Source organism: Oncorhynchus keta, chromosome 11, assembly GCF_023373465.1.
Source record: "Oncorhynchus keta strain PuntledgeMale-10-30-2019 chromosome 11, Oket_V2, whole genome shotgun sequence".
NCBI classification, from domain to species: Eukaryota; Metazoa; Chordata; class Actinopteri; order Salmoniformes; family Salmonidae; genus Oncorhynchus; species Oncorhynchus keta.
Genome location: NC_068431.1, coordinates 51,131,601 through 51,153,652, shown reverse-complemented (window position 1 = coordinate 51,153,652; position 22,052 = coordinate 51,131,601). Strand labels below are relative to the sequence as shown.

At 40.8% G+C, this 22,052-nt stretch overlaps 2 protein-coding genes across 4 annotated transcripts in view; both read right to left on the bottom strand.

Annotated features, from left to right (window-relative positions):
* Positions 1-297: 297 nt before the first annotated feature.
* Positions 298-6,446, bottom strand: LOC118390782 (hepatocyte cell adhesion molecule-like). Of its 2 annotated transcripts, none has more exons than XM_035781491.2 (6): positions 6,335-6,446; positions 4,473-4,532; positions 2,174-2,506; positions 1,688-1,927; positions 1,440-1,577; positions 298-1,348 (listed from the first exon to the last, which is right to left on the bottom strand). In XM_035781491.2, the coding sequence occupies exons 2-6, from the start codon at positions 4,519-4,521 to the stop codon at positions 1,206-1,208; spliced, it is 903 nt and encodes a 300-aa protein (XP_035637384.1). In that variant the 5' UTR covers positions 4,522-4,532; positions 6,335-6,446; the 3' UTR covers positions 298-1,205. The 2 variants fall into 2 exon arrangements, with proteins under 2 accessions (XP_035637384.1, XP_035637385.1); XM_035781492.2 differs by having other exon boundaries at positions 6,348-6,446.
* A 933-nt stretch (positions 6,447-7,379) lies between these two features.
* The window catches only part of LOC118389729 (calcium/calmodulin-dependent protein kinase type II subunit alpha), a 73,116-nt gene continuing 58,443 nt past the window's right edge, over positions 7,380-22,052 (bottom strand). For both annotated transcript variants that reach the window (XM_052457435.1, XM_052457434.1), the window contains 4 exons: positions 19,414-19,489; positions 17,941-18,035; positions 9,755-9,983; positions 7,380-9,484 (listed from right to left, as the gene is read on the bottom strand). In XM_052457435.1, the coding sequence (XP_052313395.1) occupies positions 9,481-9,484; positions 9,755-9,983; positions 17,941-18,035; positions 19,414-19,489 (404 nt within the window). In that variant the 3' untranslated portion in view covers positions 7,380-9,480. The remainder of the gene's footprint in view (positions 9,485-9,754; positions 9,984-17,940; positions 18,036-19,413; positions 19,490-22,052) is intronic.

Sequence of the window (22,052 nt, the reverse complement as noted above, 5' to 3'; positions counted from 1 at the left end):
CAATAGATCTGGTAAAAGATAATACCAAAAACAACCTGAAGGCTGACAAGGCACAAATCTGTCGTTCTGCCCCTGAACAAGGCAGTTATAACCCACTGTTCCTAGGCCGTCATTGAAAATAAGAATTTGTTCTTAACTGACTTGCCTAGTTAAATAAAGGTCAAATAAAATTTAAAATGTGCAAAGTTTTAGACTGATCCAATGAACCATTGCATTTCTGTTCAAAATGTTGTATCAAGACTGCCAAATGTGCATAATTTGTTTATTAATAACTTTTCATGTTCAAAATTGTGCACTCTCCTCAAACAACAGCATGGTGTTCTTTCACTGTAATAGCTACTGTAAATTGGACAGTGCAGTTACATTAACAAGAATTTACGCTATCCCCCAATATCAGATATGTCTATGTCCAGGGAAATTTTCTTGCTACTTACAACCTCATGCTAATCACATTAGCCTACGTTAGCTAAACCGTCCCGTGGAAGGGACACCGATCCCGAAGATGATTTATAAATGTATATACCGATCCCAATATATTATATAACAGTTATAACTAAGTATTTTAACACAAATAAACATTGGTACAACAACGTGGATGCCTCAGAAGAAATAAAGGATTCGATTTACAGTATGATATTGCAGCTCAGTTTACAGGAAATGTTCAGATGCTTTCTCTCAAGCAATAGAGCTAAGGTCTGACTTGCAAGCACCCTCGTCGGGATTCATTCAACATTGAAATACAGATAAATTGATAGTATGGTTTTAAGGAAAAATGACAAAATACTTCAAAATTGTCATACCATTGTACAATACAACAGAAAAGTTGATACTTATTAATCTTAACAAACTCAAAATGACATGCAGTACGTCTTTCTTGTTGCCATCTCTTGATGTTCATTTGTCACTAGTTCAATGGTCTGTCAGACCAACTCAACCAGGGCATGCATGCACAGAATGTTCAGTCAACCCTTGTCTTAGTTCTGCTTTATAAATGTACATGTTGTTAAAATATCTACCCTTGAGTCTTACTTACTTACTTACTGACTTTATTGTCCCCATGTGAAAATGTTGTTGCAGTATCATGTACACATTTAAAGTGGCCTTTAAATACAAAACAAGATTGACAATACAACTTTCCTAACAGTTACGCACCAATAAAAATAATAATAGTAAGAAATAAGAAATACAACTTTTTTTTAAAAAGTCTATGGGCTGCCTGCCACGTCTGGGTTCCCAGCCATGTTGATCTGTCCATACTCCGCCATGTCTGTGGCTGGGGTCCTCTGCTTCCTTTGCTTGTCTATTTTCACATCAGCGTATACCACCTCCTCATCCTTGTTAATGCTTACTGAAAAATGGAAGGAAGAGGAAAGCTGTTGTACAATCTGGACATGTTGTATGTTCTGCACAAAGTACAACTTTTATTTTTATTTTTTTACCTGAAGTATCATATCTGGATCTTCGTTTCTTGCATAGATGGTTAATACCGACATATAGTGCAAGAAGTAGTGTGAGAGTTCCAACAATCAAAGCCACAGCCACTGTCACAGCTACAAAAGGAAACTGGGAAGAGACAACTAGAAAGAAAACATCAGTACACTTTTACATGATTCATGACTCATGCAAATGAAATTATATCTACTCTTAATTCAAAAGGTGGGAATGAAGTCAACTGTCCTGACATTACCTGGGCAGGCCAGGAGATCGATTGTTGAGTTCCTTCTGCTAACATTATTCTGAACAAGGCAGGTCAGTTCTGCCATATCACTGTTCTTCAGTGTGACAGCATTGAAGGCTATACTCCTGGTCAGAGGCTGGCCGCTCATGGTCCAGCTATACTGAAGACCATCTCCCTCTGAGGAGCATGTGACCAGAGTCTCTCCATTAGGCAGACAGAGGTGAGACAACACTGGCACTGACACCGGGGCTGACAGACAAACACAGAGACTCTATCAAATCTACTGACTCATACAAAATGTATATCTAAAGCATTACAGTATATGTATTAACAATAACCTCTCTCGGTGTAGTATTACTGCTGCCAAGTACTGCAGTATAAACTTATTGAAGTACTGACATCCGGTGACCTTTCAGAACCCCCCCCCCACCCCTCACCAGGAAAAGGATGCGTTAAGTATTTAGGTCTAACTAAAACAAAAAAAAGGTTCTGTACCTTGTATCTGAAGTCGCATGTTGACTCGGCGCAACAGTGATCCCTCTGAGTTATATGTTTCCATCTGGTAATCTCCAGAGTCATTTTTTAAGACTCTGTCCAGTCTGAATGTTCCATTATTAAATAACTCAGAGCGATTCTTAAACTCCGGTTGCAATTTCGGTTTCCAGTCTTTACCAGTTTTGATGTCCAGAATATATTTATCACCTTTCGTCAATCGTATGACTTCATTACCACTGTCTGCAGCCAGGACAACGAACAAGGCTTCTCCCAAAGCCCCATAGCATTGATGAGTTCCATTATCGTGAGAGAGATTACAGGCCGTGGCACTAACTGGGGAGTAATTATTTTAGGTCAGTGGGTAGTGTATGTTTGTGTTGCATTCATTTAAGTCTGAAAGTGCATTTAAGTGAAACATCTAAATATAACAATAGCTCAATGCAAAATAATAGTTAAATAAAGGCAACAAAAAAAATAATGACATTTATGTTAAGCAAATATTTCACATACAGAGCCTTCAGAAACTATTCACACCCTTTGAATTTCCACATTTTGTTGTGTTACAGTCTACATTTAAATTGATTAGAAGTAGATTTTGTGTCACTTTTTAAATGAATAAAAAACAAAAAGCTGAAATGTCTTAAGTCAATAAGTATTCATCTCCTTTTGTTATGGCAAGCCTACATACGTTCAGGAATGTGCTGAACAACAAGTTCCATTGACTCACTTTGTGTACAATAATAGGCTTTAACATTATTTTAGAATGACTACCCCATCTCTGTACCACACATACAATTATATGTAAGGTCCCTCAGTCAAGTAGTGAATTTCAAACACAGATTCAACCACAAAGACCAGGAAGGTTTTCCAATGCCTCGAAAATTGTTGGATGGGTAAACATTTATAAAGCAGACATTGAATATCCCTTTGAGCATGGTGAAGTTATTAATCACATTATGGGTGTTGTATCAATACACCCAGTCACTACAAAAATACAGACGTCCTTCCTAACTCAGTTGCCGGAGAGGAAGGAAAACGCTCAGGGATTTTACCATGAGGCCAATGGTGACTTTAAAACAGTTACAGAGTTTAATGGAGGCTGGGGGAGCAAACTGAGGCTGGATCAACAACATTGTAGTTTCTCCACGATACTAACCTAAATGAGAGTGAAATGAAGGAAGCTTGTACAGAATAAAAATATTCTAAAACATTCTAACGGTTTGCAACAAGGCACTAAAGAAAAACAGCAAATAAGACATTTTGCAATAAATTAACTTTATGTCGTGAACTCAAAGTGTTATGTTTGGTGCAAATCTAATACAACACATTGCTGAGTACCACTCGTCATATTTTCAAGAATGGTGGTGGCTGCCTCATGTTATGGGTATGCTTGTCATCGGTAACGACTAGGGAGTTTTTAGAATATAAATAAACGGAATAGAGCTAAGCACAGGCCAAATCCTAGAGGAAAACCTGGTTCAGTCTGCTGCTTTCCAACAGACACTTGGAGACAAACTCACCCTTTACAAGGAAAATAACCTTAAACACGTGGTCAAATATACACTGGAGTTGCTTACCAAGAAAACATTGAATGTTTCTGAGTGGCCTAGTTTTGACTTATATCGGCTTCAAAATCTATTGTAAGACATACAAATGGCTGTGATCAATGATCAAAAATCATTTTGACAGAGATGGAAGAATAAAAAAAACATTTAAAAACTGTTCAAATATTGTATAATCCATATTTGGCAAAGCTCTTAGCGACTTACCCAGAAAGACTCACAGATGTAATCACTGCCAAAGGTGATTGATTCAGGGATATGAATCCTTATGTAAATTAGACATTTCTGTATTTAATTTTCAATGCATTTGCAAAAATGTCTAAAAACACGTTTTCACGTTGTCTTCATGGGATATAGATGGGTGAGATTTTTAAAAATGTATTATTCCATTTTGAATTCAGGCTGTAACATAACAAAATGTGGAATAAGTAAAGGGGTATGAGTACTTTCTGAAGGCACTCAGTTATTGATTATTTATTTAACAGTGAACCCACTCTTCTAGAATATGTACTGCTTTTTTAATATATATATATATATATATATATATATATATATATATATATATATATATATATATATATATAAACATTATGTAATCATTGAAACTGAATTAGCATAACATTGGATTAACAGAACATTTTCAACAATTAGCATACTTTTCTGATTGTTTTTGTTTGTTTGTTATTATGGCTTGGCTAGACTTTATTCTCCTTATTCTCTGTAATATAATGTCTTACCTTGTGTTGCTGCTGTCACCACCAGAACTATAATTATCATGGGATCCATTTATCTTTTGCCTGAGGAATGAAGTTAAGCATAAATCTCAGAGGCGCATTAGCTTCAAAAAAGTGTAAATGGACTTAAACGGATCAAAATGTGATGATTCTATACAAATCAAAGACAGGCTTGTAGACAGTTTGTCAGAGCGACAGACAGACTTTGTCAGTTCTGCATGCCGTGGCCTTGTAGGTGCATGCTTGAAATGAATAGCAAACCATAACTAGCCTACTCTGCTTTCTTGCAAACATTGTATTTTATTATTTTGTTAGGTATTTATAACATATTTGTCACGCCCTGGCCTTAGTTATCTTTGTTTTCTTTATTATTTTGGTTAGGTCAGGGTGTGACATGGGGGATTTATGTGTTTTGTCTGGTCTAGGGTTTTTTGTGTGTTTATGGGGCTGTTTCCTTTCTAGGTAGTTTGTATGTCTATGCAAGTAGTTTGGGAACTATCTGTCAGACTGGACACAATGTGTGCTTTCTGATGGTGTCAAATCACCTCAATATTACTAAAGGTGTCCCGCAGGGGTTGATTTTGGTACTTGTCATTTTTACTGTTAATATAAATAAGATGTATATATCTGCAAAAACCTGCAACATTCATCTGTATGCAGATGACGATATTATGTACGCTAAATGCCCTTACTGCTGACCAGGCTATGTTGGAGCTGCAATCTGAATTTACTGCCTTGCAGGAAGCCCTTGTTGATTTAAAATTGATACTTAATGCGGAAAAAGTAAATGTATGTTGTTTTCTAATTCTAATAGAAATATTTTGGATGGTTATACATTGGATGGTTCTCTCATTGAGCAGGTTCCCGCCTATAAATACCTCGGCTTTTGGATTGAAAAATGTGAGGTTTAAAAAACATGCGGATAAACTAGTTAAGAAGCTGAGATTTAAAGTAGGCTTCTTTTATAGAAATAGATCATTCCTCTCCCCAAACAGTACAGTACAGTACAATATCTGTACCTGCTCTCTTGTAGTTTATTTTTTGCTGTTTAATTGCATTAGCAAGTTGATTTGTGAATTGTTTTGTTCTCAGGGCACCATTGAGAATGAGACCCTGGTCTCAATTGGGCTCCACTTAATAATTAAAAGTGAAATAAAATACAAATATAAATTAGCTGCAATGGAATAGAGATACATTATTAGTTTCACAAACATTATTATCAATATCATTGTAGAGATCCAAACAATAGGTCCAAATGTTGGTATTGTTTTTTAAAATATTTTTTTTTTATAGGCTATTCAGTACTGTATCCACATACCATGTTTACACTGAGTTAAGGTTGCCCATTCGTGTGCCAAGCTACAGCATTTCTGCCCCTCTCAAACAGGTCAACTTAATCTCTAGGCAAATGGTCCAATTTCGGCTGCCACACTTTAGTATAAATGTTTTAATTTCCCTTTTATCCTGGAGCTAAATCTTTCCATAGGCAAAACCTTAAAAATCTCCTGATACCACTGTATAATCCCAGATTCTTAACACATGATCATTGCATGGGTTGGTTTTTTAAACCAAGTTAAATAACTGTTACTGTCTTTTCTTAGTAACGATTGGTTTCATTAGCCATGGTTAATACTGTGTGGGTCAGTTTCCTGGACAGAGAGGAAGCCTGGTCCACAGCATTATCAATAAAGAATGTCCATTGAAATAGCTTTTCAGTCCAGGACTAGTGTGTCCAGCATGCAATTTATAGTAGACCGCATCTTGTATTATCTTAGATTTACGCTAGACCTGTCTTTTTCCTCAAGTATCAACTTATATCGCCATATAACTCATTAGATATAGAAAATGCATACACGTATACTGACCAGTATCCCTCACCAAAGTCAAAATGGCCAAGAAGTCCTGGAGAAAGTGGGCAAAATGTATGGTGCTTTAGAAAATGGTTATGCTCCTTGAATAGCTGTTATCTCATCTTAGTCCTCTCTTCTACAGTGTGAAAACAATGTGAACAACGTGTGACACCTGACATCCGCTCAGATTGTGGCCAAAATTTGCTACCTGTACTTCTGAATGTTTTAAGGCCTAGTGGGCAGCTGAAACACTTTCTATGTATCGTTTCCACGCAAAAAAGGGAACCTAAAAGTGAATATATACATTTAAACAGATCTTTCCATTTGTAAGGTGTCTCTTGAGGTTAGTTAGGCGTCATCATGTTTATTTTGTGTCAGGCAAAACACAAATGAAACAAAACTTTAAATGAAACTAGTTTGATGCAAAGTAACAATCGCTCTTAATACAAGCCCATATCAACAAAAACATTGGGATACCACATATAGATGATTAGACAGACGTTGTGGATTGCAGGTGGCATATCATGCTTTGATTAATGTTGTGCTTTTTTGAAAAACACCATTAAATACCGTTAATACAATCTGGACTAGTTCTGTGTTAGATGTCCAGTGCTATACACAACAAGGACTCCGTAGTCACTAATATACAAATGTAACAAAATGTTCTACTTTAAGGCGCTTTGTAAAAAAAACAAAAAAAACATGAATCTAACTCTCAATACAGGAAGGAAACCAGATACTGTAGGCCTAAACATGAAAACCAAAGTGTAACTGGAGTGGTGGGTCTCATTTTCCATCTCTCAGAAGTGGTTTCATAAAACTGGCCCCGCTCAAAGCGTGGAGCAGTTTGAAAAGAAATTACATCCATCTCACTCAATCGCCTTAAAAAGGTCAAAGTTTCAAAGAAAGGTTCAAGAAAGAAACATTATTCCACAGCAACAGGAATGTGTCTTGGGAATCAAATAAATTCCATCATTAAAATAATACTAATGATCGAAGGCCTATATATCACGTTACAAAACTCGGACCACTCAAAACACTGTAAAAGACGGGCAATGCCTTTGACATTATAATATCCTTTTATTTACAGCCCCACATTCACAAGATATGATAAAACGACGGCAAATTACTACTTTGACCCTTTAGAAAATGTATTTGTCTAAACACACACACACGTCAACTTCGGTACGTTACAAACGTGCATGCCTCAAAAGAAAGTGTAACTTACCCAGAATATTTTAAAAAGCCGTGCTCTTATACAGTACCATAAGGTCCTCTCAATGTGCTCCTGTCAACGGTGCGAGGAGCGGAACAACCGCAACATCAGAGCAACAGTCTGATTGAAGTTCTAATGCCGTATTAAAGTGGCAGTAGGCCTGGCCATTATCACAATAAGACTAAACTACTGTATAAAACAAGTATACATTCTGTAGAATCAGTTCTAGAAAAGACAGAGAATTTGGCAGTTGGGGTTCTTGGTGTATCCTTCCCTATCAAATATTTTGAGGAAAACATTTGCCATATTCAGCGGATTTGTTCAGAAATTGCTTTGCAGTACAAAGTGGGATATTCAACCTATAGTGAACTGCCAATGGTATACAAATTTGGAGAAAGAAAAAGCTAAATCCCTTTCGGGCAGTTTTTCACAGCACAATCAAACATTCTGTGAGGAATTCATTGTTAGCACACAGGGAACCATATACTGTAGCTTATAGAGGTGATATAATTGTCTAATTTGTCCAGTATTTACATTCTTCTGACAGTAAAAAGATAAAACACTGGTAAAATCTCAGAGTGCATCTGAAATGTCACATTTAACACATTTTGAGGACTACAAGCCCAAGCAGAGAGAACCAACGCTCATTTTACACTTGCATGCAATATAATGTGATGCTACCACTGGAGAGGAAAGAAACAGAAGGAATGGAACACATCGATAAAACACAGTCACTTAATTAAAATCATTACCATTTTAAAATCCACACCAAATCTTAATCAGAACACTCTATTCAGTTTTTATTTTATTTTTACCAATCTGACTTATTGCAGAAAATCCTGGGGTAGTGTTAGTGGTCTTTTGCAAATTGCTTCTTACTTTAAACTGTAGTCGGCAGAATACTGTTACTTTACACTATCTGTTGCAAGTAAGTTAAACTGCTCTAACAAGCAAGAGGGTTTGTATTGATAACACTAATAGGTAGGGAAGATCTGTACACCCACAGTCCTCATTGGAAAAACCTAAAGAAGCGCTTTAATATTACTTTCACCTACAGTACCCTACCCATGTTAAATATAGCTGTTTCTGTAGATATAAAGATGTATTTGTGTATAGTATTGAAGCCCAGAAATGGCCGTTTGTTGCCCTAGTCATATAATCACATGAGGTGAGTGGTTATTCAGACCAGTGGTCCACCATTCAATCATTTAAACCTGTGAGGGGAAAGTACGCTTTCCTCTGTTGTCTACGCTAAATGTGCTCGAGGCACCATGATCATGGGGTGGTGGATTATCAACTGTGGAATACACCATAAGACCCATAATCAAAAGGAACATTTCACTGTCCCCGAATGCTTGCCCACTTCTCATAATCCAATCCATGTCAAATTAAACAAACATGTACAGTAGATATTTTGGTTCGGTGACACATGGTACGTCGTCAATGTTTCTATCATAGCCTGCAAGTCCGGGTTCAGAGGATGGCGTGGCGGTGTGTAACGGTATGGTGTAAGTGCAACTGCATTGAAAAGGCCAAGTCACGTGTAAAAAAAAAGATCTAGGCGGCGATTACGGCAAGTGCTTTAGAGATTCAACCCCACTCGTACATCCATTTGTACTAATTGTGCCTCTGCCAATGAAACATGACAAGAAAAGAAAAATCTAAGTCAGAGCAGAGACCGAATGACAAGCGCCGAGATGGTCCTGAAACGCACAGCATATATACATACATGAGAGCCTGACACGGTGTGACATTTATGCGATTGGCTTGTGACAGACAGCGTTGAGAGGAGTAATCTGATTTCAAGTAAAGAGATGAGATGCAGCGGGCTCGTGTTTCCTCAGGCCGGTCGGTGGGCATCCCTCTGTGTCCCCATGCAGCCAGCTGGTCACCCTCCTGTGTCCCTCAGAGAGATGTCTCACTCAAACCCTCCCGCCTCTGGAGCTCAGCTGGGCGCAGGGGAGGAGACAGAGAAACGGAAATGTTAACTTTACCTCGTTCAAAAACAAATAGGAGGGAATTAAAAGAGACAAAAAATAAACACTGAAAACATAATGCAGTAGTCTGTGCCTGTCCAGCTAATGTATCTCTTGGCTTTGAGTAATAATAGGCCTGCATGCAATTGCAACAACTCCCACCAGATGGCAGGCCCTGATCTGAGATCTGTCTCCAGTATAGACAGTAGAAGAGCGGTGAGGAGACTCACCAGACTGACTTACTTGGTGATGGCGGAGGGTGATCCAGAGCGGTGGAAGTGGACTATCTGCCACTTGCCGTCGCGGCGGTGCCAGATGCGTGTCTCCTCTGACTGGGCGGTGCGGGGCATGCCGTTGGTGTCGATGTATTGGGTGATGCGGATGTAGGCGATGCAGGCAGCTTCCTCCCCGATCAGGTGGATGTGGGGGTTCAGGATGGTGGTGTGGACAGGCTTACTGTTCTTAGACCACACTGGGGTGAGGAGTAGCAAACAAATAAGACAATAGTCAGTCATTCTACAGGAATTTTCACAGTGGTTTATGACTAGGTATGCCATATTCTCTCAGTGATGATGTCACTTTCCCCTTATCAATGCTTTATGTAGTTAATATTTGAGTGGGTTCATTAATGTTGTCATATCAGTATGTCTCTCTCAGCCTGCCACACTCTCATTATGTTTCTCTCCCTTTCTCTCCATTTCTCTCTTCCTCTTTCTCGCTCTGCCATTTTCCCAAATAGCCCAATCAAAGCCCATTAGAGCTGTTTCCACTGCCTGGGAGAACAGTGGCTGATATGAGAGGATTAGAGCAGAGCAGGGTTGGTCCATTACTCACCACAAATGAGAAATCAGTGAGCAAATGAGCCAGAAGCGTGCTGTCTGCAGCCACGGCTGGACACAGCCACTGCATCAGCTAATGAGCGCGATATTCACTTACAGAAACTGGCCCCAAGCTTCGGTTCTCAACAAGCTTCTGTCATCCACAATTTACTGTAATCCTGTAATTGTCGCCTTGGTAGTTTACTCCTGCATTGTTTTTATAAAAAATATATTTCTTGGTCCTGCTTTAAATTACGTGCCGCTTATAGAGTCTTCATAAACACTACATCAACGTGTCAGAGATCACACGTTTATGTCATGCTCTATAAAGGGTTTATTAAATGTGGCATAACTGTGTGACATGACCACCAATGTCAAATGTGACATAAACCTGTGTTTTATAAAGGGGGGCATAAGCACTGCTTAATAAAGTCTTTATAAATCATATTAAATAGGCTTCAAAGTGTCATGCATCTCGGTAGAGCATTGCAATGCCAGGAAAGTGGGTTCTATTCCCAGGACCGTCCATACGTAAAAATGTATGCATGCATGACTGTAAGCCGCTTTGGATAAAAGCATCTGGTAAATTGTATATATTATATTGTATTATTCTTAAATATTTCTAGGATGGCCCAACCTCTTTCCCTCTTTAGTGCATAGCTAGTATTGGACATGACCTCAACTTTCCCCCAAAATGCAGTGCTGCAAGATGACACACGCTCTGAAGTGCAGTCATGCACAGCAAAAAACATTGGTAGGAAATCTATTTGTATTTCAAAAATAATAATTCAATTTTTTACACAAATTTCATTTTCTCTGTTTTGTTTTACAGGTTTCGGTTTCCCCCAGTTTTTTCACACTTTTTAATAGAAAAACAAACTAAATTGGATTTAAAACATCTTAAGCTGACAGTCCCCAAAATCGGGCACTGGATGTACTAAAAAATAGGTACAGTGTATTCGAAAAGTATTCAGACCCCTTGACTTTTTCCACATTTTGTTACATTACAGTCTTATTCTAAAATGGAATAAATAAATGTTTTTCCTCATCAATCTACACACAATATCCCATAATGATGAAGCAAAACAGTTTTTAGAAATCTTTGCAAATGTATAAAAAAATATATATCACATTGACATATTTATTAAGACCCTTTGTTATGAGACTCAGTATTGAGCTCAGGTGCATCCTGTTTCCATTGATCATCCTTGAGATGCTTCTGCAACTTGACTGGAGTACACCTGTGGTAAATTCAATTGATTGGACATGATTTGGAAAGGCACACACCTGTCTATATAAAGGTCACACAGTTGACAGTGCATGTCAGAAAAAAAACAAGACACGAGGTCGAAGTAATTGTCCGAGACAGGATTGTGTCGAGGCACAGATCTGGGGAAGGGTACCAAAAAATGTCTGCAGCATTGAATGTCCATAAGAACACAGTATCCTCCATCATGGAAGAAGTTAGGAACCACCAACACGCCAAACTGAGCAATTGGGGGAGAAGGGCCTTGGTCAGGAAGGTGACCAAGAACCCGATGGTCACTCTGACAGAGCTCCAAAGTTCCTCTGGCGATGGGAGACAACCATCTCTGCAGCACTCCACCAATCAGGCCTTTATGGTAGAGTGACCAGACGGAAGCCACTCTTCAGTAAAAGGCACATGGCAGCCCGCTTGGAGTTTGCCGAGAGGCACCTAAAGACTCTCAGACCATGAGAAACAAGATGCTCTGGTCTGATGAGACCAGGATTGAACTCTTTGGCCTGAATGCCAAGCATCACGTCTGAAGGAAACCTGGCACCATCTCTACGGGGAATCATGATGGTGGCAGCATCATGCTGTGGGGATGATTTTCAGTGGCAGGGGCTGGGCGATTAGTTAGGATCGAGGGAAAGATGAATGGAGCAAAGTACAGAGAGATCCTTGATGAAAACCTGCTCAAGACCTCAGACTGGGGAGAAGGTTCATCTTCCAACAGGACAACGGCCCTAAGCACACAGCCAAGACAACACAGTATTGTCTATAAGATAAGTCTATGAATGATCTTGAGTGGTCCAGCCAGAGCCCAGACTTGAACGCGATTTAACATACAGTGGGGCAAAAAAGTATTTAGTCAGCCACCAATTTTGCAAGTTCTCCCACTTAAAAAGATGAGAGACCTGTAATTTTCATCATAGGTAAACTTCAACTATGACAGAACAAATGAGAAGATAAATCCAGAAAATCACATTGTATGATTTTTAATTAATTTATTTGCAAATTATGGTGGAAAATAAGTATTTGGTCAATAACAAAAGTTTCTCAATACTTTGTTATATACCCTTTGTTGGTAATGACAGAGGTCAAACGCTTTCTGTAAGTCTTCACAAGGTTTTCACACACAGTTGCTGGTATTTTGGCCCATTCCTCCATGCAGATCTCCTCTAGAGCAGTGATGTTTTGGGGCTGTTGCTGGGCAACACGGACTTTAAACTCCCTCCAAAGATTTTCTATAGGGTTGAGATCTGGAGACTGGCTAGGCAACTCCAGGACCTTGAAATGCTTCTTACGAAGCCACTCCTTCGTTGCCCGGGCGGTGTGTTTGGGATCATTGTCATGCTGAAAGTCCCAGCCACGTTTCATCTTCAATGCCCTTGCTGATGGAAGGAGGTTTTCACTCAAAATCTCACGATACATGGCCCCATTCATTCTTTCCTTCACACGGATCAGTCGTCCTGGTCCCTTTGCAGAAAAACAGCCCCAAAGCATGATGTTTCCACCGCCATGCTTCACAGTAGGTATGGTGTTCTTTGGATTTAACTCAGCATTCTTTGTCCTCCAAACACGACGAGTTGAGTTTTTACCAAAAAGTTATATTTTGGTTTCATCTGACCATATGACATTCTCCCAATTCTCTTCTGGATCATCCAAATGCTCTCTAGCAAACTTCAGACGGGCCTGGACATGTACTGGCTTAAGCAGGGGGACACGTCTGGCACTGCAGGATTTGAGTCCCTGGCGGCGTAGTGTGTTACTGATGGTAGGCTTTGTTACTTTGGTCCCAGCTCTCTGCAGGTCATTCACTAGGTCCCCCCGTGTGGTTCTGGGAGTTTTGCTCACTGTTCTTGTGATCATTTTGACCCCATGGGGTGAGATCTTGCGTGGAGCCCCAGATCGAGGGAGATTATCAGTGGTCTTGTATGCCTTCCATTTCCTAATATTTGCTCCCACAGTTGATTTCTTCAAACCAAGCTGCTTACCTATTGCAGGTCTACAATTTTGTTTCTGGTGTCCTTTGACAGCTCTTTGGTCTTGGCCATAGTGGAGTTTGGAGTGTGACTGTTTGAGGTTGTGGACAGGTGTCTTTTATACTGATAACAAGTTCAAACAGGTGCCATTAATACAGGTAATGAGTGGAGGACAGAGGAGCCTCTTAAAGAAGAAGTTACAGGTCTGTGAGAGTCAGAAATCTAGCCTGTTTGTAGGTGACCAAATACTCATTTTCCACCATAATTTGCAAATAAATCCATTTAAAATCCTACAATGTGATTTTCTAGATGTTTTTTTCTCATTTTATCTGTCATAGTTGAAGTGTATCTATGATGGAAATTACAGGCCTCTCTCATCTTTTTAAGTGGGAGAACTTGCACAATTGGTGGCTGACTAAATACTTTTTTGCCCCACTGTATCTGGAGAGACCTGAAAATAGCTGTGCAGCGACGCTCCCCATCCAACCTGATAAGGGTGTTGTGTGCAGATTGATCAAATATATATATAATTGAATACATTTTAGAATAAAAAGTCAAGGGCTCTGAGTACTTTCCGAATATGTTTGCATCCGAATACTGTATATGTTTACATTACTTATTTTATTGGTTTCCCACCGTTTTAGAAGTCAGAAGACATTCCTAGGATGATGTCAACATCCCCAGTCGATTAAACCTGTATTTGCCTCTATCTACTGGTCAGCTGCATCATTACATCCATTTATATTACTTCACTGCAATGTTATGTCATAGGGGGGTCCTTAGAAAAACATGAATCCAGCTGGACTGCATCAGGGCACAGACATGGCAAAGCAATAGCGGAATTTGTCTCAAGCAGGCGGATCTAAATACAAAAACTTTCATAGTTCTCCGATAAAGAATGCGACCTACACCCTTCCTTCAACCTAAAATAAGTAAATGAGTCATTTTGTGGGTGAAGTCAAACATTTGTTTTTTTATGTCCTAGGCATATGCTCACAATGACAAAAATTGGGGCCCTTTAGTCCTTCTCCCCTTGTCTGTTTAATGTGGATTGAGACGTTCACAAATTTAACAGATTTTCACTATCACAAATGTCAGCCTTTATTAGCTCAATGTAATTTAAAGCAGGACCTCTTTGGGTGATAGCTATTCAAGTTTTGTCACATATACCTCCGCTCCCCTTCTCTGGCGCTCGATGTCTCCGGTCTCCACACCTGGCAACCTTCATTACGCACACCTGTGCTCATCATTAGGCACACCTGGACTTCATCACTTTCCTGATTACTCACCCTTTATCTATCCCTCCATTGTTATCACCCTTCAGGCAGTATTGTTTCTGTGTTCATATGCCACTCTTATTCGTCTATCCACTCTGGTCGTTCTTATTAAACTCACCAACTGCACCTGCTTCCTGACTCCCTTCGTCTTCGTTACAAGTGGAATACAGAAATCAAGTTTTTTTTTTAAATCAACAATTTTGAATTGGTTTGGATATTTGACTACTTCTCCAATCAACTAGCTACCAGCCTAGATATTCCTATATCATCTCATTGCCCGTAGCCAAAGACCGTTTTTCATGTGTGCAGTTTTCTGTACATTGCTTCGGAATGGTTGCTTCAACTGCTGGATGGAGGTTTTTTTTTCAAACAGAGGACTTTTAGTTGCTTTTTTGCTGCTTTGATGTGCTTCTCACCTGTGGTAACCATGGCAACTAAAGATGCAACTAGACACCGGTACACACGGTGTTGTCTGCTTCTTCTAAGACATCCATTCTAGTCTCCACCAGGGCTGGATTGTCACGCCCTGATCTGTTTCACCCGTTGTTGTGATTTTCTCCACCTCCTCCAGATGTGGCTTGTTTTCCCCAGTGTATTTATCCCTGTGTTTCCTGTCTCTCTGTGCCAGTTCGTCTTGTATGTTTTCAAGTCAACCAGCGTGTTTTCTGGTGCTCCTGTTTTCTATTCTCTTTTTCTAGTCTTCCCGGTTTTGACCCTTGCCTGTTTTTTCTGGATTCCCTACCCGCCTGCCTGACCCTTCTGCCTGCCCTGACATCGAGCCTGTCTGCCACTCTGTACCTCTTGGACTCAGAATTTGGTTTTGACCTTTTGCCTGTCCAAGACCATTCTCTTGCCTACTCCTTTTTAGAGTATAAGTTAACTACAATGACTCTAACCATCTGCCTCCTGTGTCTGCATCTGGTTCTGCCTTGTGCCCTTACTGTATATAGAAGGGATGATGGATATAGTCGAGCCACACCCGCAAGCCCATGTTTGGATAGGAAAGCCCAGGAAGTGAGAGAGAAAAGGGGGAGTGAGGCAGAGGCTAAGGAGACTGGCGGCGACTAACGCCGGAAGGTGCCAGGCGGAGGTGGTGGTCGCTCCACCATCCGAGGCAGAGGCCCAACGCTGGGTGAAGATGGGCTGTGTTGAACCCGTTGTGGGAGAGTGGACAAAGGACCAATCAATTGAGAACTCAACCAAGTGCCCCAAACGGATCTTCCTGAGGTGGACTCATTCAAGCCCCTCGCCTCCAGAGGCATTGTTTACATCTTAATGTATGTAGTCTCCTGCCAAAAATACACGAGATTCTGGATTGGATAACATCCCAGCTAGATTCTTGAGTGATGCTGCTGATCACATTGGCCCTTAAGTAACCCTCAGAATCAAGAGGTGAAACATGCAAGAGTTGTTCCTTTAAACCAAAGTTGAGCAAGGGTACTACAGACCAGTGACAATCTTGAGTGTGTTGTCAAAGTTTTTTTTTCACTCCATGAACAGATCCTAAAGTACATTATATAGAACATTCACTCCAGTTATATATTCTCCCGGCACGTGTTTACTATACTTGACAGGTTTTATCAAGCAATAAATTGACATGGGCAACTTCTGTGGTATGGACATGCTTGGCCTCCTTATTATGGGTGAAGCCACACCTAACTGACAGGGTCCAAAGTGTGGATGTGGGCAGGACATTGTCTGATGCTAAGGAGATAAATGGTTCCCTGGGGGACACCACAGTTTTGGGGCCATTGCTTTTTGTTGTTGTTGCTCTTCCTAAATGACAGACTCCGCCTGTTCATACCCTCTGTTCCTGTACGTGGATGAATCTGCCCTCTTGGTTTCACATAAGAATAAGTAGACCGTTGAAAAGACCCTAAGCGGCGAACTGACTAAAGTCAGTAAGTGGTTATCCGGCCACAAACTGTCTCTGCATTTAGACAGAATGTATCCTGTTTGTTTCCCGAACACAACGTGAGAAACTCCTCCTCCAACTTCTCTGTCAAGTGTAATGGTGTAGCGGTGAAGGGAGAAAAAAAATATGCTCTGTTACATACTTGGTGTGTGAATTGGACCCAACACATGACAGGTGAACTCATGGCTCTGAAGGTCATTGGGAAGGTTCACTCCATGACAATGTTCCTGGCAAGGGTAGCCAAGTTCCTGGATACAGAGTCTATGAGGACCCTGGCAACATCTCTGATACATTGCCAAAGGACAATTACACTCCAATCTCAGCCACAGGACGCACATTTCAGGGGACTTGAACGGTTGATTTGGTGGTGCAGATTAAACTGTTGATGTTTGTTTTTTTTAGTTATAAATGATCTTGCCCCCCCAGTTACCTGTCTGGTTATATTCATTTCATTAGAGACTCTCATAGCCATCACACCAGAGCCAGTTGGCAATATCAGACCGCTGCGCTATAGAAGCATGGCTGGAAAAAAGCTATTTCCATTACACTGGTGCAGAGGAATGGAATGGTGTACCAAACCATATAAAATACATCCCTACACTAGGGAATTTAAAAATAAACCATAAGAAATGGTTTATGGGCAAAATGCGGCACAGGCTTAGAGAAAGTATCATTGTTTTAATGAATGTTACCTGGTAATCAATTAGATTTTATTTTCAAGGTTTCCTCCTTATTGATGAGATGTATTTGAGATGTGCTTTGTTTTCATGTTATAATCTTGTGTAATATTTTTTTTTAGTGTATTTTCATTAATCATTTTGTGGTTCTATTGTGTTTATAATAAAACATCTTAACCACATCTAATGAAATATATATTATATTGTGTCACTTATTATGGATACTGTTAGCTAGAGCTTATTGCCACAAAGGGACTATTAAAGCGCATTCCAAAGATATATTATACTAAAGTGTCACTTGCTCCCTCACTGGGACATTAAATGGATTGTTACTGCTGTATAGCAAGAGGTTTATAGTCATCCTGTGTACAGCCCTGGGATTTGATTACATATCCTCTGAAATTCAACACAGTTTTCCTATAGCATGAACCTGTCTGTGTGTGATGTAAAACGTATATTTATCATTTCAAAAGACATATAGTAGGAGTGAAGGCGGAGGAAGGGAGCAGCTCACAGTTCTCAAAGTAAAAGCGGTGGAAGTCCAGGCCCTCCACCAGGTTACCCAGAGCCTCTGGCTCAAACGCTGTCACGCTGGGGTCACACATCTTCCTACGAGAGAGAGAGAGAGAGAGAGAGAGAGAGAGAGAGAGAGAGAGAGAGAGAGAGAGAGAGAGAGAGAGAGAGAGAGAGAGAGATACAGAGTCAGGGATAGAGACAGTAAGACAACTGGAGAGAAATAGAGCCAAGGTTATCTTCTGTTCTGCTCTTTGAAGTGCTTCAGTGAAGCGGTGAGACTGACCCTCCAGTCAGAGCTGCTTTTGCAGTATTTGGGGCATGTGACTCACTCGACACAGTGTTTTCCGTGTCCATGGCAGATCGCTGCATGGTTGTAAAAGAATTGAGCATGCAGGCAGAAGATTCTTTCCAGGCCTTGGTAATTGGCAGACAGCGCTACCATGACTGTGAACCTCTAACAACCACCTCTAAAAAAATCCCCTCCTGGCCTGGATGGGAATTTTATACACTTGGTTTTGAACAGGTGCTCCGATGACCCCCTGGCCGCAAGTTGTGACAGACATGCGAGGGACAGACTGGGTGGTTGCTACTCTCCTCAGAATGCCAACTTTGGAGAAAAACCTGCTGCTGTAGAAATCTATAACTGGCACTGTGCAGTGGGCTGGGGGAGAGTCACACTACTCAAGCACTTCAAGATGGGATATTGAATTGATCACTTTTACCGTTTACACAGTTCAAGAGCTGCATATAATGAAATAAAACGTTATTCATACGGTTTGCATAGAATATATTACCATGCAGCATACGTGCAACATTCTGGAGCAAATGATTGACTTGCACAAGCTATTCTTGACTAAGGGATCAGCTTGTTAAGCCTTCAAATGGCCTCGATTGGTCAGGCAGACATTTTTCTCCCCTCCTTTATCAGAGGAATTTAGTTCCAGACACATGCACTGAGACTGATGTTCTCTCTAAATCAGGAAGGACATAGACCTAAGGAGTTCTCCGCTCACAACCGCCTTAATGCCATCTTGGATTAACGTCTAAAGCCAAACCCGGAGTTATCAATTACACTGTCACAATTGAGCTCATCAGACTCTATCAGTGGAATTGCATTGAAACAGATGTCACTAACATTTGTTTCTATTCCATCTATGTTACTTATATGCAGTCTTAGAGGGGGGGGAAGGGGGGTTATCTATAACCTAAAGGGTTTCTTCGACTGTCCCCATAGGAGAAACCTTTGAAGAACCCTTTTTGGTTCCAGGTAGAACTCTTTCCACAGAAGGTTCTACATGGAACCCAAAATGGTTCTATCTGGATCCAAAAAGGGTTCTACTTGGAACCAAAAGGGGCTATTCTGTGGGAATTGCTGAAGAACTCTTTTGGAACAATTTTTTATCTGAGAGTGTACAGCAGTACAGTGGGTGAACAGCAATGGGAAGGTACAGCACACGATTTGTTTACTTACGTATAGCTCTCGAAGTCTCCATTGCTGATGGCTTCTATAAGTTGCTCTGTCACCTTAATGATCTCCTGTTTCCTCACTGTGAAACACAGACACACAGCTCAGACACACAGCTCAAGCTCACAGCACAAACACACAGCTCAAACACACAGCACAAACGTACAGCCCTGCACTGAAACTACTTGACAACAACCACCATGATGAATGGGACTGCAGTAAAATTCATTATTTTCCAATATGCCTGGCACTGGAAGAAATAAATGAGATCCCTCCTTCGTAAAGCCCTGGGATTTGATTATATATCCTCTAAAATTCAACACAGTTTTCCTGTAGCATGAGACTGTGAGGTACCATTTCAAAGATACATTATATAGTAGGAGTAATGTGTGTGTGTGTGTGCGCATGCGTTTGTGCGTGCATGCGCGTGTACATGCATGTGTGTGTCCACGTGTGTGACCGCGTGTGTGTGCGTGCTTTGTACATGCATGTCTGTGGACTTGTGCCTGTGTGTGTGTCCGCGTGTGTGTCCGTGTGTGTGTCCGTGTGTGTGTCCATGTGTGTGTCCGTGTGTGTGTCCGTGTGTGTGTCCGTGTGTGCTGCCTACTGCCTCCCAGTGCTTTACTGCGTGTGAAGGGGATGTTCTCTGCCCACACGGAGAGCTGCTTGTGCCGAGAGAGCTTTTACTCCCACCAGCTCTGGGTCGCAGCTCAGAGTTGGGAAAGCAAGCCTTGCATATGGTAAAGAGGGGTCGCTCACAGGGGTGACATCCTCGCAGATTGATCTCCTAACTCACTTTTCCTCTTCTGTAAATACAGAACTGATAGAATTATAATTCTCCCTATCCTTCCTTCAGCCCCCCCCCCCGAGCACCTCCTCCAACCACTGCAGAGAACACAGTTCTATCTCTCGTCCCGCCCACTCCACCATCACAGTTGCTCTGCATCACCCGGATTGCAGTTCTGCCACATGGATCTCACACCTCCCTGGAGAAATCACAATGCAATTTTCTGGAACTACTTCCGGAAGGAGATAAGGTGTTGAAATGTACACATTTGTTTCACCCAAAAAAATCTACGAGCCTCTCCTAGTCAAAGAGGCTTAACTCACAGGCCCTTCCCTTCGAACACTCTTAAAAATACAGGTGCAAGTTGGGATCCAAATAAGGTTATTGAGAGCGAGGCTAGAAGGGAACCATTTTAGGGTCTCTGAAGAATCATGAATGGGATGGTTCATGGAACCGTTCAGAAATCCAAAACCAGAAACATTTCAGCCCTCCAGGACTGGAATTGAATAGCCCTGCTGTCAGGCTTAACGCCTCATTTGCATATTTCCCAGGGTGCCTTTAAAGTGAATTTTAGAGTAACCAGTACCACACGTCTATTTTTGCTAGTGACAGAGACATGGTTGTTGCATTCATTCATTTTCAGTCCTGTGGCCCTCACCAAGTGAGATCCCCAGTTAATGTACAGCTACAAACTAATTAAAAAGGCAGACTAACTAAACGGAGCACAGAGATTAAAATGGTATTATTCAAGACAATACATATTTCATAACGCCTTCTTTTGAGTGCCTAGTTATACCCTAATACAGTGGCCTGCAACTCATAGTTTACAAGCCACATCAGGCCTGCAAGTCACATTATGCTGGCCAGAGTGGGGATATCCAACATTTCAATTTTTTACTACACCACAACCTGAATTCAGAATGACTGCCAGGGTTTGGTAGAATAATGTGTGAGACAACCTTAAACATCTAAAGTGGAACAATCATATCAGTAACGGGTGCGATAAATCCAAGTGACAGATTGGAATATTTTTTAAATATGTATGTTATTTATATTTGAGTAGCCAAAGATGAATGAATCAATCAATGTGCATGCAAAAACACTAAAACAACAAACAATTACAAAGAATTCTACCAGCAATAGAGCATGCTGGGAAATATGATGATAACATATGATGTTCAACTCTGGTCATAGAGAGCAATAGTAATGGCATCTTTTTGTAGGCATTGACTCATTCATGGCTTGTTGAACAAAGGCTATGGTAAAGTTAATTAAGTTTAAGGGTTTTGGATAAATACTCAGCAACCTGGATGCAGTTTATCACAGTGCCATCCGTTTTGTCACTAAAGCACCTTATACCACCCACCACTGCGACCTGTATGCTCTAGTCGGCTGGCCCTCGCTACATATTCGTCGCCAGACCCACTGGCTCCAGGTCATCTACAAGTCCATGCTAGGTAAAGCTCCGCCTTATCTCAGTTCACTGGTCACGATGGCAACACCCACCCGTAACACGCGCTCCAGCAGGTGTATCTCACTGATCATCCCTAAAGCCAACACCTCATTTGGCCGCCTTTCGTTCCAGTTCTCTGCTGCCTGTGACTGGAACGAATTGCAAAAATCGCTGAAGTTGGAGACTTTTATCTCCCTCACCAAACATCTGCTATCTGAGCAGCTAACCGATCGCTGCCGCTGTTCATAGTCTATCAGTAAATAGCCCACCCATTTTTACCTACCTCATCCCCATACTGTTTTTATTTATTTTATTTTATGCTCTTTTGCACACCAATATACTTAAAAATCATACAATGCCATTTTCTGGATTTTGGTTTTAGATTCCGTCTCTCACAGTTGAAGT

Excerpts from the sequence above, each read along its gene's own strand:
- LOC118390782 (XM_035781491.2), bottom strand. The coding sequence starts at position 4,521 with ATGGATCCCATGATAATTATAGTTCTGGTGGTGACAGCAGCAACACAA. Across the intron at positions 1,928-2,173 it reads CATGCGACTTCAGATACAAG|CCCCGGTGTCAGTGCCAGTG; the intron begins GTACAGAACCTT and ends TTTGTCTGTCAG. Across the intron at positions 1,349-1,439 it reads ATCCAGATATGATACTTCAG|TAAGCATTAACAAGGATGAG; the intron begins GTAAAAAAATAA and ends TCCATTTTTCAG.